At 33.6% G+C, this 11,768-nt stretch overlaps 1 protein-coding gene across 6 annotated transcripts in view; it reads left to right on the top strand.

Moving 5' to 3' along the window:
• Positions 1-284: 284 nt before the first annotated feature.
• Positions 285-11,768, top strand: part of LOC139976450 (uncharacterized) — a 95,095-nt gene continuing 83,611 nt past the window's right edge. For 4 of the 6 annotated variants that reach the window (XM_071985193.1, XM_071985192.1, XM_071985190.1 and 1 more), the window contains exons 1-2: positions 9,613-9,783; positions 11,398-11,542. Coding sequence is in view for 5 of the 6 variants with exons in the window: in XM_071985192.1 (XP_071841293.1) it covers positions 11,540-11,542 (3 nt within the window). In the remaining variant the exon portion in view is untranslated. Of the gene's footprint in view, positions 584-9,612; positions 9,885-11,397; positions 11,543-11,768 lie in introns of those variants that run through there. The other 2 variants (XM_071985191.1, XM_071985195.1) reach the window with 2 other exon arrangements.

Raw genomic sequence — 11,768 nt, 5'->3', positions numbered from 1 at the left:
GTTGTAGTAGGGTGGCTCAAAATAATAAATTAACACTAATACCTCCTCATCTTGTATCTTTCTGCTCCCCTTTGTTGTAGTAGGGTGGCTCAAAATAATAAATCAACACTAATCGCCACCTCATGCTCCCCTTTGTTGTAGTATGGTGGTTCAAAATAATAAATCAACTGAAAGTGAAACCCAACCATTGCCAATTTGCCCTTAATTTATAAGAAAGGTATGTTAGTAACAAAATCAAGCAAGAAAATCTTCAAACAATTGCGGAATTGCTCTCTTTTCGAGTTCCTATTCCTCTAATTCCCATACCTCTTCTTGTATATATATCCCTTATGTGTTCAGTGAATTAATATCTCCATTATCATAAATCGCAAACTAAGCTTTGTTTTCATTTTAATTCCAGAGTATGAGCATTATTGATGGTAGCCTGACAGACTGTAGAGCAATCTACAAAGCTGGGTGCAATAAGAATGGCATATACAAAATCACACCTAATGGTTGGACTGAAGGCCCTTTTGAAGCTTATTGCGATATGAAGAATCTTACTGTTCCGAACTGGAACTCATGCAAAGGACGTGGCTGGACTGTAAGTATCTAGAAGGTTTACAACCATTGTTATTTACTGTACCCTGATTTCCATCTATACTACCTTGTACAGGGAAGAACTCTGTGGGTTGAGGAAGGTGTTGAAATGCCAACATTTCAACCGGCGAGCTGGGAGGGAAATTTAAGGTATATATAGTCTAGCTAGCAACTTTTGCATTCGGCTACTAATCCGGCGATTTCGTCAAAAGTATGGCGTATAACCTTAAACTAACATTGCGATTCATCAAACGAGCGCTCCCTGTATATCAATATTTTTTACTTAAACTGAGCGATACTTTACAAGTTATCAGTAGTTTTTCCATTTGTATTTCCATTCGAATCCTAAACATGTACCCAAAAGCCTTTTTTTTTGGAATATTATATAATAACCAAACGAAAATAAGAAATGGGATTGTTTACAATATTGCTTTCATCACTTGAATTTAAATTTGACTAAAAATGGTAATGGACTGCATTGGTATGAGAATTTGATAATGAATCTAGGATATCAATTGCATTTCATGGAATCAGAAAAGTTGCTTTGATAATTATTTATTAAAATCTTACAACCTTGCCACCGGATTGAATTTGTGAGCAACAGGCTCAGATATTGTCTACTCATGACAAATATGTCAAGCAGAAATGATGTTGAATGTCGTCAAATGTTGCTCTGTTGTTCACATGAAATCGGGAGGGATATTTAAGGTATAAACTGGCTAGCTGCTTTTGCATTCGGTTAACAAATTACTGCGATTTCTTCAATTGTTTGGAGAAAGGAGGTTAAGTAAGGGTGCTCTGTTGTTCACTTGCAAATAAAAACACATTTTTGGTTGAGATAATTGTAAACAATTATAAAAACAATGGCTTTACTTTAAAATGTTGGGCCTGAACTGAGGAGCCGACGTTATCAACCATTTAGGAGCATCCGTAAAGGAGCATTGCAGACGTGACCAATTTTAGAGCTGCATTTCTAGAAACCTAACAGCTATACAAACACTACGGAGCACCCAAGGTATCATTGTTGTTGGACTATGACATATCAAGACTAAAGTTATGCCACAAGTCCTGCCTTAAATGATTCATCGTTAGTTCTATGGCTGTTGGTATATCGTTGCTAACATATCTCGCATGCTAATATCCTGAAACATTTTTAAGGAGTCTGGTGAATAAGTACAGTAGATAGTTTCAATACAGGTGTGGATCCAGGGCATATGGGGCTCTACACCACACTCCTTTTCAATTCCATAAAAACACACAATCAGTAAATGTGTGTACACATAATTTATAGCCTCAAAATGCAACATTCTAGGTCTAAAATTGTACTTTTTGTTCTCAGAGGAAGGAGCCACACCCCTAACATGGGAGTTGGCTTCAAGGACCCCAGGGCCACACCCCTCCTTTGTAAAATCCTACATCTGCCGCTGTAATACACCGTGAATGTCTACGTATAAATCCTTATTGTTGATCTTTAATCACTTTTATATCTTTGTTTTTGTAATCCTTTAATTTTGTTCTTGCTTGTTTGTTTTTTTGTAAAGGTTTTTCAGCGGCGTCGTGTGAACGGTTCTGTCGATTTCAATCGTAACTGGACCAGCTATAAAGATGGGTTTGGACAGCTGGATCATGAGTTTTGGCTTGGAAATGAAAAGTTGCATAACCTGACAAAGGAGGACCGCAAACAAAGACTTCGGATCGATCTTGTGGGCAACAGTGGGACTACATACCACGCTTGTTATAGGAATTTTCACATCAAGGAAGAGGGGGAAAAGTACAAGTTGCATGCGTCTGGATTTCGTGGCAACAACAGTAAGTAGACAAACACAATTGTGTTTGCAAATGCATAGTAATTCCGTTCGTTTGTAGACGTGAGTGTTAAATATTGGCCTAAGGTTATGAGTTCAAGCAGTAACAGTTCTCATGCTGTTTGCTTTCTCCAGGTGAAAATTTGTGTGATCTTATGTAAACTTTCCCCTTAAGTTAAGGGTGTGATGATTTGTATTGTATATAACTTGGGATGATTAAAATACACGAGCATAAATGCTGATTATAAATATAAATTACGGAGCCCTCTGTTACACGTCTGTAGGCTTCGGGAGATAAACTTAAACTCCCCGATACATCTTTAGGAGACACCTAAACCCCCGATTCTACAATTAAAAAATTACGACGCGATGCACAGGTCACACGCTCTGCCCTTGAACCTGATTGGTCCAAACTTAAAGCTAACCCCTCACCCAACTATTGATCGGTTGAATGCCAACCCTATATGCAGATGAGCACATGCAAATGAGCACTCAACCAATTTGAACCAGTTTGGCTGTCTTCCAGCCCCACAAACCGAATCATTCAAAACAAAACATCTGTACACGCTTCTATAGCGCGTGATTCATAGCCCGCCACACCATAGAGCAAACCACCAAACGCAAGCCATGTGTGACGTCATAATAACAACATGAAAACAATATGTTAACACAAACTAGAATACGCTTCACAGCAACATTCTAATTTGAAATTATGAAAAGAAACACAAAGAAAAAGCAATAAATGCTTAGTTGTTGTTGTTGTTCTTCTTTTTAAGGGGGGGGGGGGTGGATTCTAGAAGTGGAAAAATGCAACTGTATAAAGAACACATCACAGACCAATTGTGGGGTCACATGGGCATCAGTATTGTTTAGAGAAGCCGACGAGGGGAGGGGAAACTATGAGGGGGAGCATGGGGATTGGGGCAAGTCCCCTGATACCGCCTTCCTTTATGCCGCCACTGCTTATCTGGAATAGAGCATCTTGTGGGCAATCAACTTTGATGAAGAGAATGCTAGCAATAGAGTTAAGGGATTCAATATGGAAAATAGAAAAAAGCAAACAAAGAAAATTGAGAATAGAAAAAACAAACTCATGAGAAAGATACTACTATGAGATCTTGGAATTTTTGGCATCCTCTAAATGTTGTTTACATCAAAATAAATGGTTTATGAACTCTATGATATATAAGTCAGAAACTGTACATATATAGGATTGGTCTATCATTGTGTTGCTAAAAAGCATCTGTCCATTATTCTTGAAAATTAAAAATATGAAGAGTAAGCATAAGGAATGAGGCCCAAGATTATTCCTCGATACATCTAACCGGTTAAGTAAAAATCAAGGTAAATGGTTCTTTATATCGTGACCTCCTTTTCCCACTCTCCTTTCTACTCTCCTTGAAATCGAAAATGTTATTACTTGCAGGTTCCAGTGATAGTACCTGTCAGAAATATCTAAGCTCACTCAGTACATATGACATGTACAACACATCCGGGCATTTAATCTTCTGTTTGATTGTTTTGACCAAAATGTCACTGATTGTTCATTCTGTTCCTTTTTTATTTCTCTATAATATTGTAATAATTTTGAAATGATCATAATAGGACTGAATTTGTCGAAAGCAATTTTATGCTTGCACATGTAAAACTTGTTCCTAGCTGAACTTGGAGTATTCTCATTATTCTCAGTATTAGAATAATAACAAGCATATGGGCAATATGGAATTTAATTATTAAGACGATGGGGACTGAATAATTTATGGAAATTAATCAAACAACATGTGAGTGATGTTACCTAATATAAGCTATGACAGCGTAATGTTTATTTTTTCTCAATCTATCCATTTGCACATTCTGAAAAAGTTGTATGCATTGAAGTCAATCCGTGAAATTATTGTGAATATTTTTGGTGAAATAAATATCTTCGTGAAATAAAGAGCACTCCAGAGGCTTAATATCATTTGTGAACAATAAATCACAGATGCTAATGCAGGTATCTACCGTATATCGCTCTGTAATTATTCCATTAATATCTTCATGTCTTGCAGGTCTCAGTGATGGTCTCAGCGATCAGAATGGTAAAGCATTTAGTACAACTGATATGGACAATACTGAAAGTAACAATTGTGCCGATATCACACAGGGTGGTTGGTGGCATAAAACATGTAATGGCGATTACACAAACCTTAACGGTGTCTACGGTTCCAAACATGATTCAACCTACATTAACTGGAATGGTCTACCCAACAGAGAAAGCATCATATCCTCTGAGATGAAGATCCGACATTGTATAAGCTGTAATTAACATGATTGAGAAATGTTAATATTATCTTTTAAAACTGTACCTTTTACAAATTTAAAAAAACAAGATGTCATCGAAATCATTTCTGAAACTGTGCAGTGAAATATGTCAATGAAAATCAGAAAGATGTCGAAAGGCTGACTTTTTTGTCAAGAAACTTCAGATAGAATGTCAAAATGAGTACTTGCTGCATCTTGATAATTTGAGTAATTTGTAAATATATGAACAAATGACTCAAGTGAAGTGCTGTATAATTGAACAATTTCCTGTCAAATGTTCTTATTAATTTCATTAGAAGTTACCAATGTGATGTTTTGCAGAAAATTGGTAAATCTATCACTTCTATATTTAATTAAATTAAACTTTTTATTGGAAAATTATGATTTACTTAGTAGTATGAGCAAGTATTTCTAAATTTTGTTTAAAAGTTATTGTCCAAATGTAAGATCCATAATGGATCACCAAACAATTAAAAATATATACGGTTGAATTTACTAATGATTTTGTAAGTGTATGATTCATCCTTTAAATAAAAAAGAATTAAATAGTTGAAATACGATAAAATAATCATTTTGTAAGTTTGCAGTTATATTTTTCAATAACTTCAAACACTCAAAGTAAGGAACTAATCGCTGCAATTTGTTTCTTATAACATAAAAGAACTTAATATCACTTCATCATTTTGTTGACAATTGCTATCATATTTACAGATTAATATCTTTTACATTTTGAGAGTAAATTCCTTTACCCCATTTTTGACAATATATATGTATAGTTACATACATATATTTTCTCTTGAAGGTGAGTAAATTGGTACTACTGTTTTAAATTGATATGAATATTTGTAGATTTTCTTAGTTTTCTATTTTGTTTGTATTGATAAACGAAAAATAAACTGGAGTTACTGTTTAGCCTAAATCTTCAACCCTGCAAAAGACTTGTGTCAGAAAATATTATTCAAAACAGATTTGTTATTTTATTTAGAATATATTGTACTCATTGAAAGGATGTAAATAATTCTTACCAAAAAGTCAATACTTTGATAATAATGGAAATTAAAACAGAAAACAGATCGATCTAAAAATTTTAGATGAAAATAACATGTATTTTAATTTAGAATAAACAAAAATAACCTGAAATTGTTTGACAAAATGAAGAAAAGAAATATTATTTTCGTGTATTATGTTTAGTGTTCAATGTAATTGATTGAGTAGAAGACCACAAGCTATAAAAATATAATATTGTACTTATACATAAAAACAACATACTTTTATTATCATCACCACTTTTGTCATATTAGTATATGTAATGGACATTGTAACCTAGATCAGTCTAAGAAAAGTTGTATTTTTTTTCCATTCTTTTCAAACTTGTTGGTTCCTCCTCAAATGTGAGCACACATAGATGCTTGGGAAATAGGTGTTAAATCTTAATTTGGGATCTTCATGGATTTACATTGCAATGGATTAGATAACAGCTCCAACAAAAGTGGGTCATTTTTTATTAAATTGAATTCAACCAAACCCTTCTTAGTTTATTTTATAGTGAATAAAAGTAGCATGAGGTCTTGCACTATATTTAGAAACCTCAAACAGAATATTGATTTGAAGGGGAGGGGTTGGGGGGGGGGGGAAGGGTAGCATAGTAGGTACGGTCTTATCGATGTAAGTATTACGTTAATCATATGATCGTTTGTATTTCAAATGTCTTGACTAATATTATTTAACTTACCGCACATTATATATGGAATTGGAAATTTAATGTTAATATTTACTCAAGATGTAATAATAAATATATAGATGTTTGAAGATTAACGTAAATATATATATATATATATATATATATATATATATATATATATATATACACATATATATATATATGCATATACATATATACATATATATATTAAACACATATATATACATATATATATACAAGTAAATATATATATATATATATGTATATACATATACATGTATATATATATATATAAACATTATTACGTTAATCATATGATCGTTTGTATTTCAAATGTCTTGACTAATATTATTTAACTTACCGCACATTATATATGGAATTGGAAATTGAATGTTAATATTTACTCAAGATATAATAATAGATATATAGATGTTTGAACATTTATGTATGTATGTATATATATATATATATATGTGTGTGTGTGTGTGTAATATATATATATATATATATATATATATACATATGTGTATATATATATGTATATATGTTATATATATATATAAATACATGTATATATATAAATATGTGTTTATATATATGTATATATATATATATATATACTATGTGTATTTATTGAATAAATGTGGTGAATGTCATTTACCCATCTGCTGTTTTTTTACCCTTCTTGTTGCTTTGGGAAGCAATTTGTTTCCCAGTACTAGGTCCAACTTCATCAGCTCTCCAACTGATACATACCCCCCCCCCATCCTAGCCCCACTGATTTCCCACCCTACCACTACCCTGCCTTAACTTCCATTAAGGTCTTCAGGTGAATCTATACGTGCTACACATAAAAAGCTAGAACAGATAACATCATTTTAAAGCGTCTTTGTGGGTTTTATTCTGACTATTCACCCATACATACAGCAAGTCAACCAGCCATCTATCTTAAATTATTTTTCTTCAAAATAACCTATTCTCTGGTCAGCTTTTAATATTTGCTTCATTTGATAACTAAGTCAACAAATTAATTGTCAAATGTAATTAGAAACTGTAAAAATATATTCATATAAAAATAAAGCCCAAGAATTTTTAATGGAGGATAGAAAGTAATATTCATATAAAATTCCTTTATAAAACATAATGAGTATATCTCTAAAGTAACATTATATTAACCAGTTTCATATGAAAAATTAATCAGCAAACATGGATATCTCAATGGATCATTTGATATTTGTTTAACCTTATATTGTAATATAATTTCGACCAACATTTCGCAGGAATTTTTTACTTCTGTAACAAAAAACAATGCAGTACCAAACAAAAGAGTTCAAAAGTGCTTTTATTTGATGTCCTTAGAGTCAATCCATTGTGGACTCAATTATTTCCAAACAATAGAAAACTAACTTATTTTAACAAATTTAAGCTATTAAATGATACACTTTTGATGCTTTTTTTCTGAGGACGCCCGAAAAAAAAGTTATCTTTACTGGGCAAAGATTAATCATTAATTACTGAGTACATATCTTGATTGTTCCTATCTAGTATCGTCATAAGGGAAATGACAAACCTCTCGATGTGCAGCTGTGACGTCACATCTCCTGATTGTATCATGTTCACAAAGCCATAGAAAGCTATAGAGACAACTTCCAAGTATCATCATTTCGAAAATGGTATTTATGCTAAATTCACTAATAAGATGCATATAATATATTCGTCTACTATTAGTGTTAATAACTACATTTAAATATTTGCGCAGGGTTCAGAGGGGGGGGGGGGGAGTGGTAGTTCAACCCCACTCACCCCTGTCAATTAGGAATACTACGCAACTCTTGCTAAATCTCCTACAGTAAATCTGATATGGTTACAACTTCAGGCTTGCTTTCTTTAAAAAGCCATAACTCTAAGAGATTTGTCTATTCTCTTTATTTCGAATAATTGTTTATCTTTAGGCTCTAACACTAGATTTCATAACAAGCTTTGTCCGAGGAATAATACAATGCTTCAATTAAAGATACTCTTCTCTAGCCAGGATAAAATACCTAGTTACGAATCGACTCAGTGTTAAAAGGAACTCGTCACAACTCTGAGAGTTACATATACCAATGGCACACTGCCACCCATGAAAGGTATTTAAAGAAAAGCATAGAGCATCTCATGAAATTCATAGTATATTAGTATAGTAAACATATATAGTTTTGCCAAAAGTGTGTTACAAACAGCATGCATGGTCGGTCTATAAAGTAAGTGTTTGCCACAAAAGCTGTGCGTGTTTGCAACAAGTGACATATCAACAACATGAAGCTTCAAAATGTAGACGTAAAAAGAGGGCGTTAAACTTATGCAGTAGCAGAACCGTAGATAGACTATAAACGGCTCTGTGCAGTAGTATATATTAGAGCTGTCCTTTAAAGGTATATAAAGCACAAGTATATAGAAGAGATTAGTTTCATTGCTGTGATGTGAAGTAGGAATATGAGAGAAGTACATCAGATAATCACCAACTAATACCGGTCGAAATGCAAGGGTTTTTACAAAGGTTCCTTCAAACAGGGGCGAAAAGGGTTTTAATGAAGCTGGGCTCATCACCACCCGTACCCCCCCCCCAAAAAAAATCCATGTGATGATCAGCAGGTATAGGCTAATGTCGAGAAGTACGTATGGAACGCCATTTTAACATTTATTCAACAATTACAGATATCTCTAATACATCTTTGGATATCTCTTATTCATGTTGAGATATCTCTAATTCATTTCCAGATATCTCTAATTCATTGAAATTAGAAATATCAAGAATATTCAAGTTAAGAATTCTTGATATCTCTAATTCTATTTTGGATATCTCTAATTGTTTCCCCAGTATCTCTGATTCAAGTTTGTATTCACGATATCTCTAATTCAATTTTGGATATCTCTAATTCGAATTCTTGATATCTCTAATTCAATTTTGGATATCTCGAATACAATTCGAGATATCTTTAATAATGTTTCTATTTTGATACCTTTAATATATTTCTTGATATCTAAAATAAATTAAAGATATCGAAAATGCAATGTCTGATATCGAAAACTGAATTGGAGATACCTGAAATAATGCGAGATATCTTCAATTTAATTTGAGATACCTGAAATGAATTGCACATATCTCGAATTAAATTGAAGATATCTCTGTGTATTGAATTAAAGTTTACATGGCGTTCCATACGCCCGCCAAGTTTACGGCGGCCTGTTCAATTTTGCAACCCAAACGAGTCAGCGCGCTATATATCGGCCGGCCCTGTCATAAAAGTTATAACGCTGCTGTCAGCCAGAGTACGGTAGAATCGGCAAAACATTTGCTAAAATTAAATTAATTGTATTACCGTGTCTAACACGGCTTTTGCCGGAGTGAAAGAGGTATAATGGTTTTCCTTTCCTCAAGTGTCCAAACTCAGGCAAAGGCTAGGCTACAGTAAGCTAGGCGTATGAACAAATCACACATTGATTGTTCCTCTGAGGCAAGTGTACTGCTACTGTTAGTCAGAAAGTTAGTGTTACTACTGTATACTAGCCCAGTTTTAGGCATAGCCTATATTATACATTTGAAGACAGTGTATCGACTCTTACGAACTTACATTTTGTGTAAAAGTAAGTTGGCCTGACGTTTCGACTCTAGCAGGATCTTCTTCAGAGGCTAAAAGGCCAACTTACTTACTGTATACACATTCTATTACACAGGCTCTCTAGTGGATAAGCAGTGTGTTAACAGTTTTATTTTATTTTGAACTTTACATTTTAAAACTATTCAATCAACATGTACATAAAAGACTGTGCATCTAGTCCCAACTTATTCTTAAATACAATTCAGTCTATCCAGCAAACCATCACATTTGAAGACGGTGTACCTATCCTTCGACGTGAATCAAAAAAGTTTTACAAATAAATTCCTGTGTAAAATCCATTCCTAAAATGTACCTCTCCAACATGGGTTTCGAGCCTTTCCTTTATGGGGGAAGGATCGAAACCTATGGCGCTGGAATGGCACTGGATAGTAACTGGAACCCTGTGCTACACATGTAGTTACAATGATATACCTGTACAGTGTAATTTCTCTGAGTCAACTTGTAGCCACTTTTTCAATAAAAATTTTAATCTGCAAAGTTCAAACCAGAAATGGCCAAATTTGCCGTGCAGTGAAACAATGAAAACATCTATTTTGTATTTTGATATATTTTTGTGTAATGTCAATGCTATTTATGTATTACATTACAATACTGGATTGCAGTTTAAAATGAGTTTGACTTGCACCTTTAATTCAAGTACTATATAATTCTCTCTACTTACGGTGCAATTTGGTCAAACCGTCAATGAAATCAAATAGCTGAAGGATAGAACTAAACCACTGAGTAACATCAGCAAGATTGTCATTACTGCTATCCTTTAAAAGAACTTTATTGAGATTACTATTGCAAACTTACGGTATTCCATTAATCATATAACATTGGCCAAATTTACAGCAATGACCTCATAATTGCAATAGTTAGCTGAATGGGATTTTTGTCACATTTTTTTGGTGTCAGCATAGAACTGGAAATTCTACAGGAATCATAGTTATTTTAAGGTATGTGATGCCATGGTATAAAGGACAAAATTTCCGAGTTACTAAGATGTGTATCGGGGAAGATATGTATATAAACCTTGTTCTGGAGTGTGCTACAATGTGTTTCTAACCAACTTTAAATTGGATTTCTTGCTCATGATTCTTTGGGCCAAGGTCCCATTGGAAATTAAGTTTAGAGTTAGAACTTTGTGAAGTTTAGGCTTAGATGTCAGTGTGAAACTGTTCTTGTAAATGATCACAGTAATTTGGATTACTCTGACTTTGCACTGGTACTTAGAAAATGTTGTGGTACTCATCCTCAAGGTTTTGAACTGGTACTCATATCCCTACCCAGAACTGCACAACAAGTCTGGCTACTACAAATACACACTTGTATTTGTCCTACAGTAATTGTGTTGTTTTTCACACAGAGATGGTATCCTAGTGCATTGCTGCTGATTGGCTGTTTAATCATGCCAAGTGTTGTCTGTACCATCTGTTCAGAATGTCTGGAGTTAGATCATCAGGTGGTCTCTGCATGTCCCTTTGGGCATGTGTACCATGACATGACAAATGGTTAGTAGTAATTTAAGGTCTTCTTTGATGGTCTTCAAACTTGTTACCATGATGATGATAAATAATGCAAAAGTTTCTGAAAAATATAATACTGGAGGTTGTAACTGTTCACATTATCCCCATTACTGGTGAGAGCTACCATTGGACATGCTATTCTGCAGTACTTAGTTTACATAGTATATTTTCATTATATTTGTTCACTCTTTCAATTAATATTTATTTTGCA

The sequence above is a fragment of the Apostichopus japonicus genome, chromosome 11 (genome assembly GCF_037975245.1).
Source record: "Apostichopus japonicus isolate 1M-3 chromosome 11, ASM3797524v1, whole genome shotgun sequence".
NCBI lineage: Eukaryota > Metazoa > Echinodermata > Holothuroidea > Aspidochirotida > Stichopodidae > Apostichopus > Apostichopus japonicus.
This window is presented reverse-complemented; position numbering and strand designations above follow the sequence as displayed.